General features: G+C 45.3%; 1 protein-coding gene across 1 annotated transcript in view; it reads right to left on the bottom strand.

Annotated features, from left to right (window-relative positions):
• Positions 1-27,015, bottom strand: part of NPHP4 (nephrocystin 4) — a 213,498-nt gene that overhangs the window by 171,726 nt on the left and 14,757 nt on the right. Inside the window, exon 3 of the mRNA XM_075279781.1 lies at positions 19,903-20,055. Coding sequence (XP_075135882.1) covers positions 19,903-20,055 — 153 coding nt within the window. The remainder of the gene's footprint in view (positions 1-19,902; positions 20,056-27,015) is intronic.

Below are 27,015 nucleotides of genomic sequence, written 5' to 3'. Positions count from 1 at the left end.
CAATGGCACTGTATACCAGTAGTAAAAATTGTGGGTGCACGTAACCCCAATATATTCTTTGAATTCCCAGTCAGAAACTGGCACTATATGGCAGTAGCAAGAAATGAGGGTATTTGTATTCCCAATATACTCTTTGAATTCCCAGTCAGACAATGGCACTGTATACCAGTAGTAAAAATTGTGGGTGCACGTAACCCCAATATATTCTTTGAATTACCAGTCAGAAACTGGCACTATATGGCAGTAGCAAGAAATGAGGGTATTTATAACCCCAATATATTCTTTGAATTCCCAGTCAGACAATGGCACTGTATACCAGTAGTAAAAATTGTGGGTGCACGTAACCCCAATATATTCTTTGAATTCCCAGTCAGAAACTGGCACTATATGGCAGTAGCAAGAAATGAGGGTATTTGTATTCCCAATATACTCTTTGAATTCCCAGTCAGACAATGGCACTGTATACCAGTAGTAAAAATTGTGGGTGCACGTAACCCCAATATATTCTTTGAATTACCAGTCAGAAACTGGCACTATATGGCAGTAGCAAGAAATGAGGGTATTTATAACCCCAATATATTCTTTGAATTCCCAGTCAGACAATGGCACTGTATACCAGTAGTAAAAATTGTGGGTGCACGTAACCCCAATATATTCTTTGAATTCCCAGTCAGAAACTGGCACTATATGGCAGTAGCAAGAAATGAGGGTATTTGTATTCCCAATATACTCTTTGAATTCCCAGTCAGACAATGGCACTGTATACCAGTAGTAAAAATTGTGGGTGCACGTAACCCCAATATATTCTTTGAATTACCAGTCAGAAACTGGCACTATATGGCAGTAGCAAGAAATGAGGGTATTTATAACCCCAATATATTCTTTGAATTCCCAGTCAGACAATGGCACTGTATACCAGTAGTAAAAATTGTGGGTGCACGTAACCCCAATATATTCTTTGAATTCCCAGTCAGAAACTGGCACTATATGGCAGTAGCAAGAAATGAGGGTATTTGTATTCCCAATATACTCTTTGAATTCCCAGTCAGACAATGGCACTGTATACCAGTAGTAAAAATTGTGGGTGCACGTAACCCCAATATATTCTTTGAATTACCAGTCAGAAACTGGCACTATATGGCAGTAGCAAGAAATGAGGGTATTTATAACCCCAATATATTCTTTGAATTCCCAGTCAGACAATGGCACTGTATACCAGTAGTAAAAATTGTGGGTGCACGTAACCCCAATATATTCTTTGAATTACCAGTCAGAAACTGGCACTATATGGCAGTAGCAAGAAATGAGGGTATTTGTATTCCCAATATACTCTTTGAATTCCCAGTCAGACAATGGCACTGTATACCAGTAGTAAAAATTGTGGGTGCACGTAACCCCAATATATTCTTTGAATTACCAGTCAGAAACTGGCACTATATGGCAGTAGCAAGAAATGAGGGTATTTATAACCCCAATATATTCTTTGAATTCCCAGTCAGACAATGGCACTGTATACCAGTAGTAAAAATTGTGGGTGCACGTAACCCCAATATATTCTTTGAATTCCCAGTCAGAAACTGGCACTATATGGCAGTAGCAAGAAATGAGGGTATTTGTATTCCCAATATACTCTTTGAATTCCCAGTCAGACAATGGCACTGTATACCAGTAGTAAAAATTGTGGGTGCACGTAACCCCAATATATTCTTTGAATTACCAGTCAGAAACTGGCACTATATGGCAGTAGCAAGAAATGAGGGTATTTATAACCCCAATATATTCTTTGAATTCCCAGTCAGACAATGGCACTGTATACCAGTAGTAAAAATTGTGGGTGCACGTAACCCCAATATATTCTTTGAATTACCAGTCAGAAACTGGCACTATATGGCAGTAGCAAGAAATGAGGGTATTTGTATTCCCAATATACTCTTTGAATTCCCAGTCAGACAATGGCACTGTATACCAGTAGTAAAAATTGTGGGTGCACGTAACCCCAATATATTCTTTGAATTACCAGTCAGAAACTGGCACTATATGGCAGTAGCAAGAAATGAGGGTATTTATAACCCCAATATATTCTTTGAATTCCCAGTCAGACAATGGCACTGTATACCAGTAGTAAAAATTGTGGGTGCACGTAACCCCAATATATTCTTTGAATTCCCAGTCAGACACTGGCACTATATGGCAGTAGCAAGAAATGAGGGTATTTGTATTCCCAATATATTCTTTGAATTCCCAGTCAGACAATGGCACTGTATACCAGTAGTAAAAATTGTGGGTGCACGTAACCCCAATATATTCTTTGAATTCCCAGTCAGACACTGGCACTATATGGCAGTAGCAAGAAATGAGGGTATTTGTATTCCCAATATATTCTTTGAATTCCCAGTCAGACAATGGCACTGTATACCAGTAGTAAAAATTGTGGGTGCACGTAACCCCAATATATTCTTTGAATTCCCAGTCAGACACTGGCACTATATGGCAGTAGCAAGAAATGAGGGTATTTGTATTCCCAATATATTCTTTGAATTCCCAGTCAGACAATGGCACTGTATACCAGTAGTAAAAATTGTGGGTGTATATAGCCCCAATTCTATTGCTAGGGGACTTGCAGGGTATTTCTGGGGTGAAGGTGGGGGGGCACACCGTTGGAACGGGTATCGGGGTATATATCGGGTATACGGGAATACACTGACAGTGTATTCCATTCAGGATCCTGGGAAAGCTGGGTTGCGGCGATTGAGCCCGTCAGTGCCACGTTACACTGACAAGCTTCTCCCTGGAATTTAGCTCTTACAAGAGCTGTTGGTTGTCTTCTCCTTCCTATCCTAGCCTGTCCCTGCCTACCCAGAATCTAAGCCCTAGCTAGCTGGACGGAAACCTCCGTCCTCGGTGAATTGCAAGCTCAGAATGACGCGAACCTGGGCGGCGCTGTTCTTTTAAATTAGAGGTCACATGTATTCGGCAGCCAATGGGTTTTGCCTACTTTTTTCAACGTCACCGGTGTCGTAGTTCCTGTCCCACCTACCCTGCGCTGTTATTGGAGCAAAAAAGGCGCCAGGGAAGGTGGGAGGGGAATCGAGTAATGGCGCACTTTACCACGCGGTGTTCGATTCGATTCGAACATGCCGAACAGCCTAATATCCGATCGAACATGAGTTCGATAGAACACTGTTCGCTCATCTCTAGTAGAGACCTCTGAAGTAGTTGAGCCAGATATTGCCATTTTGGATGTGGAGAGAGTTTTTCTTGGGTTTTGTGCCCATGTGGTGCCAGGTCTCCCAGAATGAGCTGTCCTGGAGGGAGTCCTCTAGTTGCTCTATTTTGTGGGAGAGGTACCTCTGTTTCTTCTCTCTGAGGGTGCCCTTGTATTGCTTGCATAGATTGTTGTAGGCTTCCCTCGACTCTCTGTTGTTGGGGTCTCTGTGTTTCTGGTTGGAGGCTGCCCTTAGAGAACGGCGTAGAGCCTTGCAGTCGCTGTCAAACCATTTGTGAGACTGTTTGTTAGTCGGTCTCTTGGGCTTTGTCTGTTTCAGGCCTGCTAGTTCTGCTGTGGTGTACAGGATGTTACTGAAGTCCTTCACTGCTCGGGTGACCCCTTGTTGGTCTGGCTGGTAGGAACTCATATAGAAGTTTGTGAGCAGTTCCTTGATTTCGGGTCGGTTAGCCGCATTGGTGTATTCGGTGGCCCGGTGACTGGCCCATTTAAAGAATGGTGGCAGGTTGTGGAGACCAATCTGGTGGGGCTGCTGTGTGAGTGGCTTGTCAGTGGATCTCATGTACAGCTCTTAGTTTTAAGAGGGAATTTTAAATCAAGGAAAGAGAAGGATTTATGAGTACAAGCTGATGACCTTCTTTCACACACTGGAGGAAGGGATGTGCCATGAATCTGTCACATGGGTTCATGGCATCCTACAGAAATCACTGAACTGAGAAAGCCATAAAAGACAACTGATAAGCACATTGCGAACTGATGAACTGTTTACTTGTATGTACCAATATTCCTATGTGTCCCTCTGTACATAAATATGCATCCTTCAGAAATTATTTTTAAATTTACCTGAGGAAGAAGCCGAGAGCTTCGAAAGCTTGTAATCTGTCATCATTATTAGTTAGCCATTAAAAAAGGTATCAACTACTGAAGATTCTCAAGTTTTTTGTTTTTTATATATCAGAGATAAGTCATACAGACCTGACTCTTCACGTCATTTATAATGGTACGGTATGCTGTTTTTTAACATTGTTCCCAAATAATTAAATATAATGCGATGACATTTCAAAGCTGGGCAGGAAGTAGCTAACTTCTCCTCCCATTTTACCAATAGACACAAGATTTAGAAGGCAATATCTCAGTTTTACCTGCGCAACTCTGCAGTCATGGCCCCCATGAGTACATAGTACATGGCTATCAGTCACATAAATGTATAGAAATACCTTGAGAGGTCATCAGAAGTATAAAAAGTAGTGATCATGAAAGAAATGATTTCTGGTTTCTGTATTTCCTCTTAGTCACCCCATTTTAGAACTCTATAGTAAATCTCCCTGAAGATTAAAAAGGTTGACACCAGGGAGCAATAAATCACATTCGATTTTACAGTAAATGAAACTCTGCTGCAGATGACGGACTTTAGATTTAGTGTCTGTTTAATAAGCTGACCCTCATTTCAAGGTGCTGGCAATGTATAGGTCCAATATGTGTCATGTCAATCACTTTTTATACAGTAATATATATAGATTTATTTTTTACAGGTATTTAATAGAAAAGGAGACTTCTATGTAGTTTGCCAGAAATCTTAGAAAATGGTCAGGTGTAGTGACAAACTAGAGAGGGCTAGAGAGAAGGAGAACCTCTAAAATCCAAAAGCCAAGACCCCTGCTTGTGATAGACTTTCAGAATCTACACGCTCCTCAGCATTTTAATCTGAAAAATATACAGGTGTATTGTCGTCCCCAACACCCTGGTCTGTTGTTTTACAGGAAGACAATTTACCTATCAGTACATTTTTGGCATGTGGGAAGGAAGCCATGCAAACACAGGGTGAACATACAAACTCCTTTCCAATGTTTCCCTTATAGATGTCAGATTCTATGCTGGGATACCCAGTGTTAAAAAGCAACAGTGCTAACCACTGAGTAGTCGCCACCTGTTATATTTTGGTATCCAACCACATGGATAATACAATAAAGGTGTAAAGGAATTGCTAGTTGTGCAATTCTTAGCACTGCTGTTGGAACAATGGAAGACTTGACCCAGTCCTAATTGCTACAACTGTCCTAATGACAGGAGCAACTGGGCGGCGATCCCTACGCTGAATAGGTGTCACACAGAACAAGACAAGACAAAACAACACAGAAGCAAAGTCAGCAAGCAAGGGTCAAAGCCAGAGAAACAAAGCAGAACAAAATCGTAATCCAAAAGAGAAGTCACAAGGGAAGTCAAAGATCAGTAATAAATAGAAAGAGCAAGGAGGAAGCTAGCGAGGACAAAGTCACAATAGACAGCAATCCTGCGTGGGCCATATAGATAGTCCAGGAGCTGCCCCAGACTTGATTGATAGACAAGCTGTCAATCACACAGGTAGGGCTAAGATTAACTATTTGATGGACAGAGGGAAACAAGGTGCAGGAGATGGGTGTGGGGGAAATTCAATTACAGAGGGGAAGTAATAGAGCAGTGTTCAGACAGAGCAACAAAAAACTCTAAGCAAAGAATGAAACTGAACACACCTCCTGCACCGCAACGTGCGAGCAGAGGGTGGCGCAGAGACCCGAGCAGGTAGATGTTACAATAGGGCTGTGTGCTTGAGCTTTTAACCTATTGAAAAGCAAAGGTTTAATTTAAAGGGGTTTTCCCGGATGTAGATATTAGCTACGCATGCCTAGGAAAGGCCATCAGCATCAGATTGATGGGTGTCTGACACCCGGACACCACACCCTTCAGCTGATGTAGCTACTCCCGGGCACCAGAACCCATAGCGATCGATGGAACCAACCGTCAGCTGGTGAAGTCGAGGCAGAGGGGCAAGTGCTGCTTTGTGTACTCAGGCCAGCAGCGTCATGTTCACTGATCACATGGCCTTGCTGCAGTTCACGTGCCAGGTCATTGGTGATAAGAACCCTGTTAATCTGATATTGATGTACCAAAGTCCTATCCTAGTCCCGGAACCTTTAATATGATCTATCAGAGTGCCAAGTAATTCCCTCAGCTGCCAGCAGATGGAGACAGAATAGAATAACAAATGCCATGTGCCTGTGCCCCCATGTGAAATGGTATTGCTTACACGCAGGGTATATTAAATTTGGAAATGTATCCACATTAACACAGAAATCCCCTTAAAGGGATCCTATCATTAAAACTCAATTTTTTCTCACTAACACGTCGAAATAGCTTTAAGAAAGGCTATTCTTCTCCTACCTTTAGAAGTCTTCTCCACGCCGCAGTTCCGTAGGAATCACGGTGTTTGTCGGTATGCAAATGAGTTCTCTTGCAGCACTGGAGGCGGACCCCAGTGCTCAAACAGCACTGGGGGCATCCCCAATGCTGCAAGGAACTCTCAAGTGCCGCCTCCATCTTCTTCAGGGACGGCCTCTTCACGCATCTTCCCCCGGTGCTAGCTTCAGCCTGGGGCCTGAGCCAAAGCCGACTGTGCATGCCCAGGGCCACAAGAAAATGGCCGCTTACAATACTAAGGATACCTATGTGAGAAGGATTCTTATAACATACGTCTCCCGTTATTCCCATTTTATAAAGTTATGGCATGCATTACCGCAGCATTTTTGATAGAAAGTCAGCATAGTTTTCCTCTGAGGACTTTCTGCCTCTATTATACCTATATGGAAAACACCGGCGTTTCCGTAGTTATAATCGACATGCTGTGACTTACAAAACCGCAAGGGTTCTTCAAATCACAGAATTTCCACTGCAGAATTTTTTTGCAATGTGTGGATGGGATTAGCCAGAATCCCATCTGCTTTGCAGGTACTGTAATAGGCAGCGTTTTTTGCTGCAGCCTTTGCACCTCGGCCAAAATACAGCGTATCCTTAAATGGTCTGTTATCAACATAATGAGCAGTTCACTTTTCTGCCAGCAGATGGAGCCATAGTAGAACACCAAAGCCCTTAACATTCACATCAGCACAATTCTTAGACACCTGTACAAAATTTTTTGTAAGCTTCACAAACTGATGGGATTTCTGCTTTTTACCTATTTAGGATTAATTATTGTATTGTTAATGTGTCAGTGTTATACTAATCTTATAAAGTGAATGTATGTTGCTAGGCTATCCTACAATGGTATAGGCTAGGAATCCATCCTAGTTCTGAGAATTCAGGGACTATAGAAATGATTTAGGTCTGAGTCCCCTTCACAGTGGATGCTGGATCCCCCTCTCCAAGTATCTGCACCAATCACAAAATGATGGCATGTTCTAATGATAAGGTTTGGGCTAAAAGGCTTGCCATATCAAGAAAACCCTTATCCAGTAACGTAAATACTGGGGTAGCTGAGATAGCGGCTGCCACAGGGCCCAGGACATTAGGGGGCCCAGCGGGCCCGTGAACCCCAACAACTTTTCATACCGCCGAGTATAATGATCGGAGGCCCAGGGGAGGTGAGTGAACATAAAAAACACTGTTACTTACTTCTGTTGTGCTCCGGGCAGTCTTCGGGCTTATTTGATGACGTCCCAGACATCTCACGGCCCACGCCGGTGTAATTATGCATCACAACGCCGGTCTATCTCACATGACCTCTATATCAACATTGAAGAGAGCCAAAAGCAACAGGGAATGCACCGGAGCCCAGGAGAGGTAAGTAACATTGTTTTTTATGTTTGTATCTTCCCGTGGGTCTCCAATCATTAATATTTGTTCATGGGGTATAATAGTGTGTGCGCAGGGGCAACTGTGGGACATTATACTGTGTGGAGGGGCCACTATGGGTCATTATACTGTTTAGAGGGGCTGCTATGGGTCATTATACTGTCTGGAGGCCACTTTGGGACATTATAGTGTGTGGTAAATGGGGTGTTATACTGTGTGGGGGCTAGGAAAGGGGGCTCTATGCCATGAAGGGAGACCCCCAAAGTCAAAAGTTTACTACTATTATTCATACAAGCAATTAAGGTGAAATCTTTTCAAATTAGAGAGAGTCTGCTGCTCTATAAAACTGGGCCACATCATATATTGCATAGACAATCACTATCTTAAGCAAGTTCCTGTTGATCAGCGTGGGTGCCGGGTGTCAGATGCTGTGGATCTGATATTCATGACCTGTCCTAAGGTCAAGGAAACCCTGGAACAAAGCACAATAGGGAAGCTTCTGCCCCAGCCAAATGTCTTACAGCCAGACACAGGACAGAGGACACGGCAGAGGACACAGACAGAAGACTAAGCCATTTATTATCTGTTTTAATTGTATTAAAACCGTGTTTGGTGTTCTTTTAAAATGATGTATATTTTCAAACTATGACTTCTACCAAAATCTGCAGCCCCTCATGTCCGGTGTCTGCTATGTGTGACTTGCAGCTGTGCCTGTGTTCTCTCTGAGCCTGCAGGTGATCATTAGAATATTTCTTCGTTAATGATTGTAGCTTAGCGAGAGACCACATAACTAGACTCTCCCAGAAGTGGACCCTTTGTGCCTACTATCGTATCTAGAAGAACACTTGTGTCAGGAACAATAACTGACTTAAGTGAAAAAGAAACAAGCAAACAAATGAAAAGCAGAAAATATCTGCAAAAAACACCCATAAATATTAAACATTTCAGGCTTCCCGTTCTCCCAGCTGTCAGCAATGAGCTGTACTTGAGAACAGTGAACGCACTTTATATGTATATTGAAAACAGCTTTCCACTCAGGCAACAGCCAGATCTCATGAATTAGGAGTGTCAGTAGAATGACAGGGAACTGCAGTGCTGAATCAGGAGGCTGGAACAGCCATGGAATGCTGCTGCCCTCTAGTGGTCATTGTATAGAATGTGCATGGAAAATAGGAATTTCTCCGAAAGGGAACATCGGGGTGAATGCAGACAGACCCTGTGACAGATCAGAGCAATAGACATTGAATAACAGTAGTGTGAACCCTTGCAGAGCCAAACTAAAGAAGACAGTACTTTGTTAGATCTTTGCTGGTACGCTTGCAGACTAATAAGGCTTGTCTGGGGTCTGGGTCTCCATCATGGTTTCAGTCTAATCTTCATTGCCTCCTCTTACAGCAGCTTCCAGAGGCCACATCCATTCCTTGAGATTCCTTGAGTATACCCATGGATGCAGTACCCCTGGGAATATCACTTTACATGCAGTTTGGTTCCTGAATTACACACACAACTCAAATACATCCACCATGTAAAAATGCTGTTGTATATGGAACTCTGCCCGTGTTCACATTTCAGCCAAATTATCTTTGTAAAGTATATGACATTATACATCTTCAACCAATCCTGAGTTACATTCTGCATCCATGCAAAGAAACCCGCTAAAGTATTTGTACAGCTGTTAAATGGCAATTGCCTTGTGGCACATCGGCAATAACTGCCCGGTAAACCCACGAGTGTTTTACCGCACATTGTGTCCTGAAATCCAATACCATGGCAGTTTACGTTCCCGATTGAAGTTTTACCACACAGCATAAAGATGGAGCACCTACAGTATACACTGCCACCTATATGTACAGCAAAATGCATAAAAAATATTGAATAGAGAGTGGTAGAAGATAGGGTAAGACTTTAGGAGGTAGGCCATGGCTCTGGAGAGGGGCAAAGGCTAGGGTAGGACTGTAAGGAGCATGCTTGGCTCTGGAGAGGGGTGAAGGATAGGGTAGGACTGTAGGAGGCAGGCTGTGGCTCTGGAGAGTGGTGAAGGATAGGGCAGGACTGTAGGAGGCAGGCTGTGGCTCTGGAGAGTGGTGAAGGATAGGGCAGGACTGTAGGAGGCAGGCCATGGCTCTGGAGAGGGGTGGAGGATAGGGTAGGACTGTAGGAGGCAGGCCACGACTCTGGAGAGAGGTGGAGGATAGGGTAGGACTGTAGGAGGCAGGCTGTGGCTCTGGAGAGGGGTGGAGGATAGGGTAGGACTGTAGGAGGCAGGCTATGGCTCTGGAGAGGGGTGGAGGATAGGGTAGGACTGTAGGAGGCAGGCCACGGCTCTGCAGAGGGGTGGAGGATAGGGTAGGACTGTAGGAGGCAGGCCACGGCTCTGGAGAGGGGTGGAGGATAGGGTAGGACTGTAGGAGGCAGGCCACGGCTCTGGAGAGGGGTGGAGGATAGGGTAGGACTGTAGGAGGCAGGCCACGGCTCTGGAGAGGGGTGAAGGATAGGGTAGGACTGTAGGAGGCAGGCCACGGCTCTGGAGAGGGGTGGAGGATAGGGTAGGACTGTAGGATGCAGGCCACGACTCTGGAGAGGGGTGAAGGATAGGGTAGGACTGTAGGAGGCAGGCCACGGCTCTGGAGAGGGGTGGAGGATAGGGTAGGACTGTAGGAGGCAGGCTATGGCTCTGGAGAGGGGTGGAGGATAGGGTAGGACTGTAAGGAGCATGCTTGGCTCTGGAGAGTGGTGAAAGATAGGGCAGGACTGTAGGAGGCAGGCCACGGCTCTGGAGAAGGGTGGAGGATAGGGTAGGACTGTAGGAGGCAGGCTATGGCTCTGGAGAGGGGTGGAGGATAGGGTAGGACTGTAGGAGGCAGGCTGTGGCTCTGGAGAGGGGTGGAGGATAGGGTAGGACTGTAAGGAGCATGCTTGGCTCTGGAGAGTGGTGAAGGCTAGGGCAGGACTGTAGGAGGCAGGTCGTAGCTCTGGAGAGGGGTGGAGGATAGGGTAGGACTGTAGGAGGCAGGCCACGGCTCTGGAGAGGGGTGGAGGATAGGGTAGGACTGTAGGAGGCAGGCCGTAGCTCTGGAGAGGGGTGGAGGATAGGGTAGGACTGTAGGAGGCAGGCCACGGCTCTGGAGAGGGGTGGAGGATAGGGTAGGACTGTAGGAGACAGGCTATGGCTCTGGAGAGGGGTGGAGGATAAGTTAGGACTGTAGGAGGCAGGCCGCGGCTCTGGAGAGGGGTGGAGGATAGGTTAGGACTGTAGGAGGCAGGTCACGGCTCTGGAGAAGGGTGGAGGATAGGGTAGGACTGTAGGAGGCAGGCTATGGCTCTGGAGAGGGGTGGAGGATAGGGTAGGACTGTAGGAGGCAGGCTGTGGCTCTGGAGAGGGGTGGAGGATAGGTTAGGACTGTAGGAGGCAGGCTGTGGCTCTGGAGAGGGGTGAAGGATAGGGTAGGACTGTAGGAGGCAGGCCGTAGCTCTGGAGAGGGGTGAAGGATAGGGTAGGACTGTAGGAGGCAGGCTATAGCTCTGGAGAGGGGTGGAGGATAGGGTAGGACTGTAGGAGGCAGGCTATGGCTCTGGAGAGGGGTGGAGGATAGGGTAGGACTGTAGGAGACAGGCTATGGCTCTGGAGAGGGGTGGAGGATAGGGTAGGACTGTAGGAGGCAGGCTGTGGCTCTGGAGAGGGGTGGAGGATAGGTTAGGACTGTAGGAGGCAGGCTGTGGCTCTGGAGAGGGGTGGAGGATAGGGTAGGACTGTAAGGAGCATGCTTGGCTCTGGAGAGTGGTGAAGGCTAGGGCAGGACTGTAGGAGGCAGGCCATGGCTCTGAAGAGGGGTGGAGGATAGGGCAGGACTGTAGGAGGCAGGCCATGGCTCTGGAGAGGGGTGGAGGATAGGGTAGGACTGTAGGAGGCAGGTCGTAGCTCTGGAGAGGGGTGGAGGATAGGGTAGGACTGTAGGAGGCAGGCCACGGCTCTGGAGAGGGGTGGAGGATAGGGTAGGACTGTAGGAGACAGGCTATGGCTCTGGAGAGGGGTGGAGGATAAGTTAGGACTGTAGGAGGCAGGCCGCGGCTCTGGAGAGGGGTGGAGGATAGGTTAGGACTGTAGGAGGCAGGTCACGGCTCTGGAGAAGGGTGGAGGATAGGGTAGGACTGTAGGAGGCAGGCTATGGCTCTGGAGAGGGGTGGAGGATAGGGTAGGACTGTAGGAGGCAGGCCGTAGCTCTGGAGAGGGGTGGAGGATAGGGTAGGACTGTAGGAGGCAGGCCGCGGCTCTGGAGAGGGGTGAGGAAGCCAGGTCAGTGATAAGTGAGAGTGACAGTGTGAATAGTGAGGGTGACAGCCCAGCAGGTGCCAGGTGGGATCAGATGCCCATCAGTCTGCAGTCAGTAGCTGGTGTCTTGGTGTCTCCCTTACTTTGTGATGGCTGGCACCTTGCGTGACTGCACAGACTGTACATAGCAAAGGCCAGCCACGGTTGTACCGATCAGAGTAGCTGTCTCTCTCTCAAGGAGTTCTCCCTCAGGTTCTTCTGCAGGTTTACACCTCGATCAGCCTTAGAAACTATCAAAATGAAAAACAGAAGTGTCTGCCACCTCCTCCCACTGGAGCCGATTTTGAGGTAGACTCTGCCCCAAGGCATCCATATTGCCCTAATAGTGAGAACAGAAAGTAGCTGTAGTCAAAACCCCTTATAATGTCTTCCTTCTTCTCCAATTATTTACAAAGTAAGAAACTACAAAGTGTGTATCAAATTGAATGGCTGCCACAAGCTGTCATCCTTTGTTTGCTGCCACTGCTGCTGCCTGTCAGGGCACCCGCTCTTCAAGATGTCCTGTCTATTTAAGATGCCATTACAGAAGATTTACGGCATTGTTTCTTTGCTTCTGTATAAATTGTGGATAGCTGAAGCCTTACAAATGGGCCTGTAATGGGCCGGATTCTTGCTTAAGGCAGAGATTTCATTGACATTCATTGTGCATATGGCAGAAGAGAAGAGTGACGAAGATTGAAAGTGAGGACCTTGTCACTGTTATTATGTCACACAATGGACGGCTACCTATCCCATATTCATATATGGGGACAATGGATATTTATGAACACATATAGCATTATGGTGAACTGTGGGAAGATCACCACCTGCAATTCCAAGGAAGCTCTCATTTCTATGTGGGGGGAAGGGATCTGTCAATTGTTCGGAGTACTTATGCAGAGTCATATTTGATATATTTCGCCTACTCCTACATATTTTGTGATTAGACTTTGTAACATGTGAGGCTATAAGAACTGGAATTGTTATGGCCAGGTTATTCTGCCTCAAAATCAGCGACAAATTCCGCCCTGACTCTGCCTCCCATGTAGCGCACTGTCGGCTTTCTGGTTATGTGCCCCGGAGAAGAGATATCGGTGGAATTACTGATAGATCTTCACCGTCAGAAAGGCGTTCCTTACAGTCTAGCTGGGATTGCCCCTCCTGACACTACTCGTCCATAGACTAGTACTAGGGGGGTGTTCCTCACCACTCACCGTCATGGCTGGGCAGTAAGGAACGCCCCCTCTGACAGTACAGGGCTATGGAGATATCTTTGATACAAGGGCTTATAGGATTTGAAGTGGGATTTGTAAGTAAAATGAACAGTAAATCTTGACAGACTCTCAAAGGTGTGTTCACACGGAGGAATGTGACGCAAATTTGGGGGTGGATTTTGCCTCTGGATCCAGAGCAGATTTCCCCTGTAATCCGCCTTTCATTGTTTTCAAATGGGAGGCAGAGATCGCAGCAGGACGGAGAAAAAAGAAGCGTCCTACTCAATCTTGCCGAGAATTTCACGACTGATTCAGCCATGGGGTCCGCAGCTCGAGACTCCCTGCTGATTAGGCCCGTTCATCCGGGGCTATTCAGGAGTGAGATGCCACAACGGAATGTTAATACACTAAATTGGTATACCTTCGTGGCTAGACCACGGCGAAAATGCCAGCGGCGGAAAATGAAGAGTAATTCCTCTTCATTTTTCACCGTGTGAACATACCCCAAGAGAGACAGTGAGAGTCCTGCTTGTCCTGCCCACAAGCTTTTTGGAGATGGAATTTCCATTTCCCAACAGGACTTGGCCCCTGTCCACACTGCCAAAAGTACCAAGCCCTGGTTTACTAACCACAGTATCTCTGTGCTTGTTTGGCCAGCAAACTCACCTGACCATAACCTCATAGAATCTATGGGGTATTGTCAAGAGGAAGATGAGAGACCCCAGACCCAACAATGCAGACGAGCTGAAGGCTGCTATCATACAACCTGGACTTCCATAACACCTCTGCCACAGGCTGATCCCTCCAGGCCACATTGCTGCATTGATGCTGTCATTCATGCAAAAGGAGCCCCCACCAAGTATTGAGGGCATTTACTGGACAGACTTATCATTTGGCCAATATTTCTGTGATAAATAATTGTTTTACAGTTTGTCTTATATAATTTTCTGAGATAATGACTTTTGCGTTTTACTTGGCTATAAGCCATGATCATCAACATTAACAGAAAGAAAGACTTGGAAAAGTTCCCTCTGTTTGTAATGACTCAATATAATATGTGGGGGTCACTATTACAATTGAATTGCTAAAAAAATAATAATAACTTTTTGATAATATTCTAATTTATTGAGATGTACTAGTATATATAACAGAGCTCAGCTTCTCTCCCTATATCATATAAACTTAAACATCTCCCCTCACCTACTGTCTCTACCCCTCTTCCCTCATAGACTGTAAGCCCTCGCGGGCAGGGCCCTCTACCCCACTGTGCCAGTCAGTCATTGTTAGTATAGTATTTGTTTTGTATATTTTGTGTACTGTATGTAAAGCCTTAGGGGGCATTCACACTTGCGTCCGTGTCCGCCCTAGCCTTAGGGGGCATTCACACTTGCGTCCGTGTCCGCCCTACCTCCAAGAGAAACTGCTTAGGGGACGGCTTCCTGGCAATCAGTTTTACAACCCATTCATTTGAATGGGTTTATAAAGGGATTCTATAATTTAGAAAAGTGATTTTGAGGTAAGCATATGCCTGAATAGCCCTTAAAAAGGCTATTCAGGAGCTGCCTCCAGTTCTGCCAGAGACCCCTCAGTTTTTAGTAAAAACGCGTAAATAATATATACAAATGAGGCTCACCGAGCACCCGTTCCCCAGGGCCAGCAAGCACCCCGTGAGTCATACCTCTGAACAGCCCCTCCATTGCTTGTACCGCCTATATCTTCTGTAGTCTAGCTCCGGGCGGTTGAAATCCCGTGCATGCGCAGTAACACTCCGTTCTGAGCGGTACTGCGCATGCCCGAGCACCATTTTGTTGTAGAGAACTGCACGGTCTACAGCAAAATGGCACTTACAGAAGATAAAGGCGGTACAGGAAGTGTGGAGGAGGAGGTCTTTTGAACTACAAGCAAAGGAGGGTTGTTTCAGTGGTATGACGGCGGGGGGCTCGCTGGACCTGGGGAACGCCCAGGGTGCTCGGTGAGCCTCATTTGCATATATTATTTACCTGTTTTTACTAAAAACTGGGAGGCCTTTGACAGAACTGGAGGCAGCACCTGAATAGACTTTTTAAAGGCTATTCAGGCATTTGCTTACCTCAAAATCACTTTTCTAAATGATAGAATCCCTTTAAAGCAACCCGCCGATGTCCGTATGCAGCGTCTCCATGGGGAAACCGTTTTTTGGCCGAACACAAAGTCCTTCATGTCCGACTTTGTGTCCGCGGAGAGGCTGCATACAGACAACGGCATTTTGCTTTAAAGGCCCATTCAAATGAATGGGTTTTAAAACTGACCGCCAGGAAGCCGTCCCCTTCTCTGGGGAATAGGATGGAGACCCGGGAACCGAGCTCAGCTTCTCTCCCTCTATCATATAACCCTATATATTACAGAGCTCAGCTTCTCTCCCTCTATCATATAACCCTATATATTACAGAGCTCAGCTTCTCTCCCCTATCATATAACCCTATACATCACAGAGCTCAGCTTCTCTCCCTCTATCCTATAACCCTATATATCAGAGCTCAGCTTCTCTCCTCTATCATATAATCCTATATATCACAGAGCTCAGCTTCTCTCCCTCTATCCTATAACCCTATATATCAGAGCTCAGCTTCTCTCCTCTATCCTATAACCCTATATATCACAGAGCTCAGCTTCTCTCCCTCTATCATATAATCCTATATATCACAGAGCTCAGCTTCTCTCTCTATCATATAACCCTATATATCATAGCTCAGCTTCTCTCCTCTATTATATAACCCTATATATTACAGAGCTCACCTTCTCTCCCTCTATCATATAACCCTATATATCACAGAGCTCAGCTTCTCTCCTCTATCCTATAACCCTATATATCACAGAGCTCAGCTTCTCTCCCTCTATCATATAACCCTATATATCACAGAGCTCAGCTTTTCTCCCTCTATCATATAACCGTATATATTACAGAGCTCAGCTTCTCTCCTTCTATCATATATCTCTATATATCACAGAGCTCAGCTTCTCTCCGTCCATCATATAACCCTATATATCACAGAGCTCAGCTTTTCTCCCTCTGTCATATAACCCTATATATTACAGAGCTCAGCTTCTCTCCCTCTATCATATAACCGTATATATTACAGAGCTCAGCTTCTCTCCTTCTATCATATATCTCTATATATCACACAGCTCAGCTTCTCTCCTCTATCATATAATCCTATATATCACAGAGCTCAGCTTCTCTCCTATCATATAACCCTATATATCACAGAGCTCAGCTTCTCTCCTCTATCATATAACCCTATATATCACAGAGCTCAGCTTCTCTCCTCTATCATATAACCCTATATATCACAGAGCTCAGCTTCTCTCCTCTATCCTATAACCCTATATATCACAGAGCTCAGCTTCTCTCCTCTATCATATAACCCTATATATCACAGAGCTCAGCTTCTCTCCTCTATCATATAACCCTATATATCACAGACCTCAGCTTCTCTCTCTATCATATAACCCTATATATCACAGAGCTCAGCTTCTCTCCCTTTTTCACAATCTGCTCTTAAATTGGGCAGCAGAAATAAATTGACAGATGACAGGCGTATTCAGTTTTCTGCAGATAAACTTTATTTTTTGCACCTTGTACTATCTTCTGTATCAACGTCTCACAATTGTCAAGATCTCTACTTGGACACTTCAATGTTTTTGCAATACAGTCCCATTCAAATGAATGGACAGGTTGTAGTTCTCATCACAGTGGATACCTGGGGCACAGCTGTGCAAGGTAAACTCAGAAGGTAAACCCACAATGCGGTCTCTTCATTGTTAGGACCAATGGGGGGCTTAGAGGTTGTGCTACCAATGATCATGAAGTAATAGTATATCCTTGCGATATGCTATCACTTTATAAAATTGAATTAACCTATTAAAGAACCTTATATTTGCTTTGGAAGTATCCACACTATATAGAGCTCACCTACAAAAGGCCACATGGGAAGTGAGGGACGAGCCGCAAGTGTATATAGTAGGTGTACACTAGAGATGAGCGAACAGTGTTCTATCGAACACATGTTCGATCGGATATCAGGGTGTTCGCCATGTTCGAATCGAATCGAACACCACGTGGTAAAGTGCGCCAAAATTCGATTCCCCTCCCACCTTCCCTGGCGCCTTTTTTGCACCAATAACAGCGCAGGGGAGGTGGGACAGGAACTACGACACTGGGGGCATTGAAAAAAATTGGAAAAAGTCATTGGCTGCCGAAATCAGGTGACCTCCATTTTAGACGAATAGTGGATTTCAAATCCGGGTCATATGAGAATGTGAACTTTGTGACTATGAGACAGGGATAGCTGTACAGGCAGGGATAGCTAGGGATAACCTTTATTTAGGGGGGAATGTTATTAAAAATAACTTTTTGGGGCTCTATCGGGTGTGTAATTGTGATTTTTGTGAGATAAACTTTTTCCCATAGGGATGCATTGGCCAGCGCTGATTGGCCGAATTCCGTACTCTGGCCAATCAGTGCTGGCCAATGCATTCTATTAGCTTGATGAAGCAGAGTGTGCACAAGGGTTCAAGCGCACCCTCGGCTCTGATGTAGCAGAGCCGAGGCTGCACAAGGGTTCAAGCGCACCCTCGGCTCTGATGTAGGAGAGCCGAGGGTGCACTTGAACCCTTGTGCACCCTCAGCTCTGCTACATCAGAGCCGAGGGTGCGCTTGAACCCTTGTGCACACTCTGCTTCATCAAGCTAATAGAATGCATTGGCCAGCGCTGATTGGCCAATGTATTCTATTAGCCTGATGAAGTAGAGCTGAATGTGTGTGCTAAGCACACACATTCAGCTCTACTTCATCGGGCTAATAGAATGCATTGGCCAGCGCTGATTGGCCAGAGTACGGAACTCGACCAATCAGCGCTGGCTCTGCTGGAGGAGGCGGAGTCTAAGATCGCTCCACACCAGTCTCCATTCAGGTCCGACCTTAGACTCCGCCTCCTCCGGCAGAGCCAGCGCTGATTGGCCGAATTCCGTACTCTGGCCAATCAGCACTGGCTAATGCATTGTATTGGCTTGATGAAGCAGTGCTGAATGTGTGTGCTTAGCACACACATTCAGCTCTACTTCATCGGGCTAATAGAATGCATTGGCCAGCGCTGATTGGCCGAATTCCGTACTCTGGCCAATCAGCACTGGCTAATGCATTGTATTGGCTTGATGAAGCAGTGCTGAATGTGTGTGCTTAGCACACACATTCAGCTCTACTTCATCGGGCTAATAGAATGCATTGGCCAGCGCTGATTGGCCGAATTCCGTACTCTGGCCAATCAGCACTGGCTAATGCATTGTATTGGCTTGATGAAGCAGTGCTGAATGTGTGTGCTTAGCACACACATTCAGCTCTACTTCATCGGGCTAATAGAATGCATTGGCCAATCAGCGCTGGCCAATGCATTCTATTAGCGTGAACTGAGTTTGCACAGGGGTTCTAGTGCACCCTCGGCTCTGCTACATCAGATTGCTACATCTGATGTAGCAGTGCCGAGTGTGCATCAGATGTGTAGTTGAGCAAAACTGACTCAGCACTGCTAAGTCTGCATTCGCATAGGAATGCATTGGCCAGCCTTCGGCCAATCAGCGCTGGCTCTGCCGGAGGAGGCGGAGTCTAAGGTCGGACCTGAATGGAGACTGGTGTGGAGCTATCTTAGACTCCGCCTCCTCCAGCAGAGCCAGCGCTGATTGGTCGAGTTCCGTACTCTGGCCAATCAGCACTGGCCAATGCATTTCTATGGGGAAAAGTTAGCTTGCGAAAATCGCAAACTGACAGGGATTTCCATGAAATAAAGTGACTTTTATGCCCCCAGACATGCTTCCCCTGCTGTCCCAGTGTCATTCCAGGGTGTTGGTATCATTTCCTGGGGTGTCATAGTGGACTTGGTGACCCTCCAGACACGAATTTGGGTTTCCCCCTTAACGAGTTTATGTTCCCCATAGACTATAATGGGGTTCGAAACCCATTCGAACACTCGAACAGTGAGCGGCTGTTCGAATCGAATTTCGAACCTCGAACATTTTAGTGTTCGCTCATCTCTAGTGTACACCACTGGATTAGTAAGAACCATGTCCTGGGAGGCAGCGCTGGCTCTGGAGTTCTGTCCTCAGTTCACAGACTGCTTTAATACTGGCGATTCCTGGTCCAATGTTCACATTAAACAGCAGATGCTAAATGAAGTCCTCTTGTACTATAACACCATTTTGTACTACCACACTGTATATAGCATAGTGAGACCTTCTCTAGTTAAGGTCGTCACATCCATAACCTACATTAACATGCAACATCCAATACAATGTCACCTCTAAAACTTCTAATGAAGCGAAACACACCCAGGAGCAACACAGACCCATCAGGGGTAAGAGACAGAAGACTCCAATAACAGATAGAAGTCTGGTGCTTTAGAAATTACTGGGACCTAACACAATGAAGAAGGAGAAGGCCAATATAAGATTATGTAGATGATTTAGAGGTCCCTGTTACAGAATTTGCATTCAAGTCCCCCCTCCCCCTCACTTACCTCATTAAAGAAAACTTTGGACGTTTGACCCGTGACTATTTTCAATGGTTTTGCCAAACTTTTCCAAGTTCTTCCGAAGAAATGATGATAGCTGATATCAAAGAGGGAAAGTCGTAGCTGATATTGTGCCTCTGAGCCTCCATCTGTAATGCCCTATTAAAGGGAAAGAAACACAAAATAAGTCTAGTCGTATAATATATTGTAAGGCATAAATAATGACTTCCAAAGAAGCGTTCCAAGATAAAAGGAAAATATATAGGAAGCTCTTAAGACGTTCCTGACTTTGGCTCTGAAACAAAAACACTGAAATGTGCAACCAAAAAACACTGAGTTTTCGCAACGTGGGGCCGTAGCTTAAAGAGGACCTTTCATCAGATTGGGCACAGGCAGTTCTATATACTTCTGGAAAGCTGACAGTGCGCTGAATTCAGTGCACTGTTGGCTTTCCCGATCTGTGCCCCGGTGTAAAGAGCTATCAGTCACAGTACCATAGTGCTTTACAGTCAGAAGGGCGTTCCTGACAGTCAGTCAGGTACGTCCTTCTCCACAGCAGCGCCTATCGCGCTGTACAGTGTGAGCGGGGAGGAACGCCCCCCTCCCCTCCTGATAATACTCGTCTATGGATGAGCACTGTGAAAAGAGGGAGGGGGCGTTCCTCCCCGCTCACACTCTACAGCGCGATAGGCGCTGCTAGGCAGAAGGACATTCCTGATTGACTGTCAGGAACGCCCTTCTGACTGTAAAGCTCTGCCGTCCTACATTTTATCTGATTTGGGAGAGTGACGCCTCGGGCAGGTGGGGGCTCCTAGCACCTTAGATCACTATCATGCAAGGAGTCACTGGGATGGGAAATCCCGCTGATGTGTGGACCAGATTTTCCGGATCCAAAATAGATGAGTTTCTTACTAAGTTTACTTGATTTTGAAAAACCTAATCTAAACATGAACATGTGAACATACCCTATAAGTGGTGAAAGTTAATCAGAGGCAAAGTTGTGCCTAGAAGCCTACTGCACAAGTGGTAGGTGCCGGTCTTCTATTTTTGAAGGTATATGAGATGCGATTTTGTTATAAGGCAAATCTCACAGTGATATCTTGATGTCATATCGAACCTACAGCAGAGATGTTCATGGAGCCTGTACAGTGCACATGGAGTCCCTATGACTCTCTATCCAAGTATGATATGTGTATACAGAGATATTCTCCCCTATAAACAAAGTCCCTAGGGGAGAATAACTCCAGGAAATGGTATGTGATGGAACTTGGTGTTACATTTTTTGATGTCAGATTTATATGGAAGGCATGTGAAGGTACAGCATGGCCCCCGGCAAACAGTCAAAAAATGATGATAAAAAAAAAAAAAAAAGTTCAATGCTATATTAGGCTACGTAATAATAAAGCATAGGGGGCAGGGATGCAGGTGTAGTATAGACGTAGGTAACACAGACGAGACATAGCAAATGATGACTCTGAGCTGAAGCAGCAAGCTTCAAGGGCACAAGGTGTGCGCTCCACAGCGTAAGAGACAGCTGCAAAGTCGCTGACATCACTGAACACAATGCCCTGCAATAAATCAATATTAAATCTGAGCTGCTGCAGCGTCTCTTCTTCTTCAGACAAAAAAGGTGTAATTTTCCAATAATTATCCTGTTCACCTACCTAGTCTCAACCACTATTGGAAATCCTGAATTATGCTGCCATAAGGCGTTTTACTTTTATTGCCTAAGAAGTTACCGTCATTTTTAAATCTTTGCCATGTTTTGCGCAATTTTCCGGTTTATACAATTAAATATTTCATTAAAATTTTAATTCCATTAAAAACTGGGTCATAAAAAGTCCAAGTGTAAGCTCAAAAGAATATCTGCATCGAAATCTAAGTGACTCTGAATTAACGAAACTACATACAGATATCTGGAAGAATGTTTCTTGCACACAGGCAATTTTAAATACCTTGTTCCGAAATTCTGAATCCTTCTAAAATTGGAGAGCAGCTACAAAGATAGTCTCTAGCTCTGGAGGACCCAGCCTGCTCATTCATTACAGACAGCATACTGATTTCAATGGACAGCATGCAATTCTTTGTTTTTCCTGTGATGGCGTTGTAGGGAAATTGAACACTTGTTGCAGAATTTACTTATAGATTACTGCTGATTTTTGGTATACTTTGTGATCATCTTACTTTCAAGGGACAGTTATTTGAGCAATATGGCCAGCTTATAAAATATGCAGAGATATCATATTGCTATGATATAACATTACGTTACGATTGGTGCATGTCTAGCCTCTGCAAGGAGATGTTCACACTCATTTCGCTGTGATTCTGCCTCTCATTGTTTGCAACGGGAGGCAGAGACTGGAGCAGGGCGCTGGAAAAAATAAGCATTCTGCTTGATCTTTGCTACGCCCCATTGATTTTGTCCATAGGCTATTCGTCTTCTACCTTTGGAAGTGATTTCCGCTGCGCTGTTCGCAGGAGATGCGATAGGGGCGTCCCCATTGCTGCTCGATAAACCGACTCCAGCGCCACCTGTAATGTTTGTTTACCTTGGTAACAGAAGAAGTCCTGCATGCACGACTTTATCTTCCGTTATATAAGTAATACTCAGTTCACACCTGCACTCAGGTGGAAACCCAATCCACTTAAAAAGCAGTTACCCATGGAAATATAGACTGTACGTCATATTGTAGACGATAATGGGTCTACTGGGTTTCCACCCGAAAAAGTCTTTTTCTCGCCGCATTTTTCAAGTGGAATGGGGAACGAAATCCCCGAACGAGTGAAGATATGAACCCAGCTTAAACAAACATGAAGAAAGATAGTGTCTGTCATGTTGTTAACAATAATGTCAATGGGAATGGACACAGAACAATGGGAATGTCCATGCAACACTTTAATGTCCGTTTCTGTCATCCTATGATGGAAGATAGCAACGGACATTAACATCAGTCATGTGAACGAAACCTTAGGCTTGCATAATGATTTTAGTAACAAATTCAGTCTGTCCCTTGTTTAACAAAATTCTAATTCATTTAAAATTTTTATGTTAAGTAATAAAATAATTTTAAAAAAACCTTCACAATGCAGGTGCAAGTCTTCTCTTCTCACTAAGAGTAATGAAGAAGTTAAAAAGAGGGAAGGGAGGAGCAGAGCACATCTCCCTCCATATTGTACCAGAAAGGCAGGAAATAAAAACTAGCCCAGTAAATCATTTCCTATCACAGGGATGATCTTAAAGGACGGAGTGCTCTCATTTATTGTAATCTGGCCGAGTTCCCCAGGGATCGCTATAAATCTTTGATAAGACCATAGAAACGTGATTGTTAATTTGTCCGGGAGCTTTGCCTCACACACTTGTTATATTTCCTGCCATGTATAAGCCCCGGGTTTGTAAACTGTGTACTTGCATTGTAAATTGATGGTACATAAATGTATCCTTAACGTATTCAGGATTAATGGAGGCCATTAATGAGCTTTGCTTCAGAATTGCAGAGCTGAGATGGATATCACAAGGTCAAGTGTATGTGTACACTACTGCTGAGGAATCATACAAGGTGAAGCATCCACAGCCAAGATACCACCAGGACTGAAGCAGACCATACACTTTAGATATAAGACTATCATCACTGATCTGAAATGAATTGCGGTAGCTTGGTTGGTTGTACGGACAACTGTCACAAACACATGAATAACCACCAACCTTTCTATAGGCATCCGGTTATTGCAGACGCTTGAAATATTAACAGATGAAAGTCGTCCAAATACTAATGAAGTGCTGAAAGCAGGAACTCACTTTGTGAGTGAGTTACGCTATTCAACTACTGCGCATGCATGCGTAAGCGGCCACAAAAACGTGGCCGCCAGCATGTGCATTTGGCTCTGCCTGCGGCCCGATGGCAGAGCCGACTGCGCAGTTGTGCAAGTGTGACCCCAGCGCCGGAAGAAAACGCATGAAGAGGACGTTCCAGAAGAAGATGGAGGCGGCGCTGGAGAGTTCTCTCGCAGCATTGGGGACGCCCCCAGTGCTGTTTGTGCGCTGAGTCCCGCCCCCGAGTGCTGCGAGAGAACTCATTTGCATACCGACGAAAAACGGAATTTTAACCGAACGGCGGGCCGAAGAAGACATCTAAAGGTAGGAGAACAATAGCCTTTCTTAAGGCTATTTCGACGTGTCAAGGAGAAAAAAAAAAAAGTGTTTAATGGTAGAACCCCTTTAAATGCTCCACAGTAGCTCCTCCCCCTCCCACACAGTATTAAATGCTCCACAGTAGCCCCCCCCTCCACACAGTCTACACACACACTTATACTTACCTTAAGTCCCATGAAGACCGGGTGTCCTCCTCATTTTCATTTGCACCTGTAGACAGCTGAAAGAAAGGATCGCTTAATAACGGGAAATCCTGTACCAGATTCCCTGTTAATGAGTGATCCGAGCGACGGCGAGCGTACCAGCAAAGAGGGCTCGGCGTGCCCTAGGTTCGTGTGCCCTAGGTTCGCCATCACGGGCCTATGATGACCGCGGGTTTCCTAAGGTAACCGCTTTTTTATGCAGATTAGTTTTCTGTTTGGAGGGTCCCCAAGTGGATCCCCCAAACAGAAACCCATGCACAGATGTGAGCCCAGCCTTAGAGGAGCTTTACTGCTTCTGCCTGACCATGGCTGTCAGTCATTTATGAAGGAATCAGAGTCAATGGTCTGGCCTATTGACTCCACAGTCCTGCAAATAATACCAACAAACAGTGTGTAAAGATATCCATACACTGTCAATAGCTACTGGCCAACAGCTACTACTCCCATACACGTTTAATATGTTCAGCCGAGCATGCAAGTATTGTCAATGGGGAGAGAGAGTTAGCCACTGCCAGACACCCCTGAACATAGCTGGTGTCCTCTGAGAACAAAAGAATTGGGTGCTGAAATTCAACATGATCAATCCATATCACATGAAGTCTCAAGTGACTATGTATGGTAATTCTGTGAGACAACATATACCCCCCTTAAAGTGCTGTGTGTAGGGGATGCTGTATTATGTGTCTGCACAACAAAGATCTAGAATACGCCAGTGTGTATGAGGTATAAAAAAAAATCTTAAAAAACTAATAATCCAGGGGGAAAAAAATGGCGTCACCATTCTAGTCCATGCAACTCATTTCCAGTGAACTGAACAGGGATAAACTGTAATACCACACCCAACCAGCAGACAGCAGTAACACTACTTTGGAAGAATGCAACCATATTTATTTGTAAAGCCCCTTTAATAGAAGCATATTCTATATTTTCGCCACCAGTTTTGTTGCTTTCACAAAGCAGAGCGGACTTGTTATATAATATTGCAGTGTTAGTTCCCGTCACTTCTCCTCTCGCTGCATAATTGCTATGTGGGATCAGTAAACACCATTGAGGAGAGAAGTGTGGAGTTCCAGCGATGAAAGCCGCGCCTGACAATGATTCCTGGGCTCTTATGTTCCTCTCAGCTTCTGTAGAGAATGTTACATCACCAGCAGCTCGAAGCATTAGAGTTATGGAGCCACTTCGCTGCCAACAATTTGAGATATATATATCGAATGCTGAGAAATGAGGCATCGATGGGAGCCGAGTGGCAGTAATGGCCCCCAGCCACTATACAGTGTACGGAGCCATCTGCATCCAGCTCAGTGCTCTGTATAGTAGGAGTATCCTACATACAGACTATACAGTGTACGGAGCCATCTGCATCCAGCTCAGTTCTCTGTATAGTATGAGTATCCTACATACAGACCATACAGAGTGCTGGAGTGCATAGCGTAAGTGGCCAATACTCAGTGTTAGATATGCAGATATCTGGAAGATTTTTTTCTTGCAGATATGTGCAGTGTCTAACACACTTTAAATGGTTGTATGGTTTTCAAAACCCAATTTCAAAGACCCTTTAGAATATTCTGAGTCTACAATCCTTCTAAGGTTAGCACCCAACTTAGCAGGCCGCAGCGAAAAAGTGCTGTGGGAAAAACCATGGCAGAAATACTTTATGGTTTTCCTTTCAGTGCCTTTCACAGAAAGTCTGGAAAGGTTTCCTCTGCGGACTTTCTGCTTTCATTATACCCATAGAGAAACCGCTGGCATTTCCGTATGTATAATTGACATGCTGCGATTTCCAAAAACATGCATATTTTTCAGCAATGTGTGGAAGGGACTCGCTAGAATCCCAATCCACTGTACAAGGACTGTAAAACACAGCAATTTTTGTGGTTTATGCCACGTGTGGCCCCGGCCTATAAATTGCGTTCAGCTCTGGAGGACCCAGCATGCCCATTCATCACAAACCGCCTATTGATTTCAATGGGCAGCCTGCAATTCTGGGTAGATTTCCGTGGACAAGCAGCTGTATACAAGTCTTACATCACCAAGCACAATGGTGAACACCCCATGGATTAGTAGAAAGCGCAATGCCAACACTGGACTGGTAAGAGGAAACCTGGAGGGACAAGTCACACTTCTCTACCTGGCAGTCTGATGGATGAGTCTGGGTTTGGCGAATGCCAGGAGAACGTTACCTGCCTGACTGCACTGTGGCACCCATATGGTTTAGTGGAGGAGGGAGGATGCTATGGGGTGTTTTCCATGGGGTTGGCCTAGGCATTTTAGTTCCAGTGAGGGGTCCTACTGCTTCAGCATGTCAAGACATTTTGGACAATCGTAGGCTTCCAACGTTATGGGGGCAGTTTGAGGAAGACCCTTTGCTGTTCCAACCCCAGGCACGCAGCAAGGTCCATAAGATAACCCCACTCAAATCTTTTGGGATAAACTAGAATGGAGATTAGAGGCCAGGCCCTCTCATCCGTCAGTGACTGACCTCACAAATGCCCTTCTGGATGAACTGGCAAAAATTCCCACAGACACATCTTGTAGAAATCTTTCTCAGAAAACTGTATTGTAATTGTATGTTGTATTATTCATACATGTGCGGCTCATATACGTGGCCATACAAGATTAATGATGAGCTATATATAGTGTAATCTACTGTAGGTCACCATTCACTGCCTGGCTATACACAAATAGCTCTTGCCGTACAGATGATGATGATGATGATGATGAAACGAGGTTACACAGCAACGCCGATGTCTCTAAGTTACAGAC

This window comes from Leptodactylus fuscus, chromosome 6 (assembly GCF_031893055.1).
Source record: "Leptodactylus fuscus isolate aLepFus1 chromosome 6, aLepFus1.hap2, whole genome shotgun sequence".
Taxonomy (NCBI): Eukaryota; Metazoa; Chordata; class Amphibia; order Anura; family Leptodactylidae; genus Leptodactylus; species Leptodactylus fuscus.
This window is presented reverse-complemented; position numbering and strand designations above follow the sequence as displayed.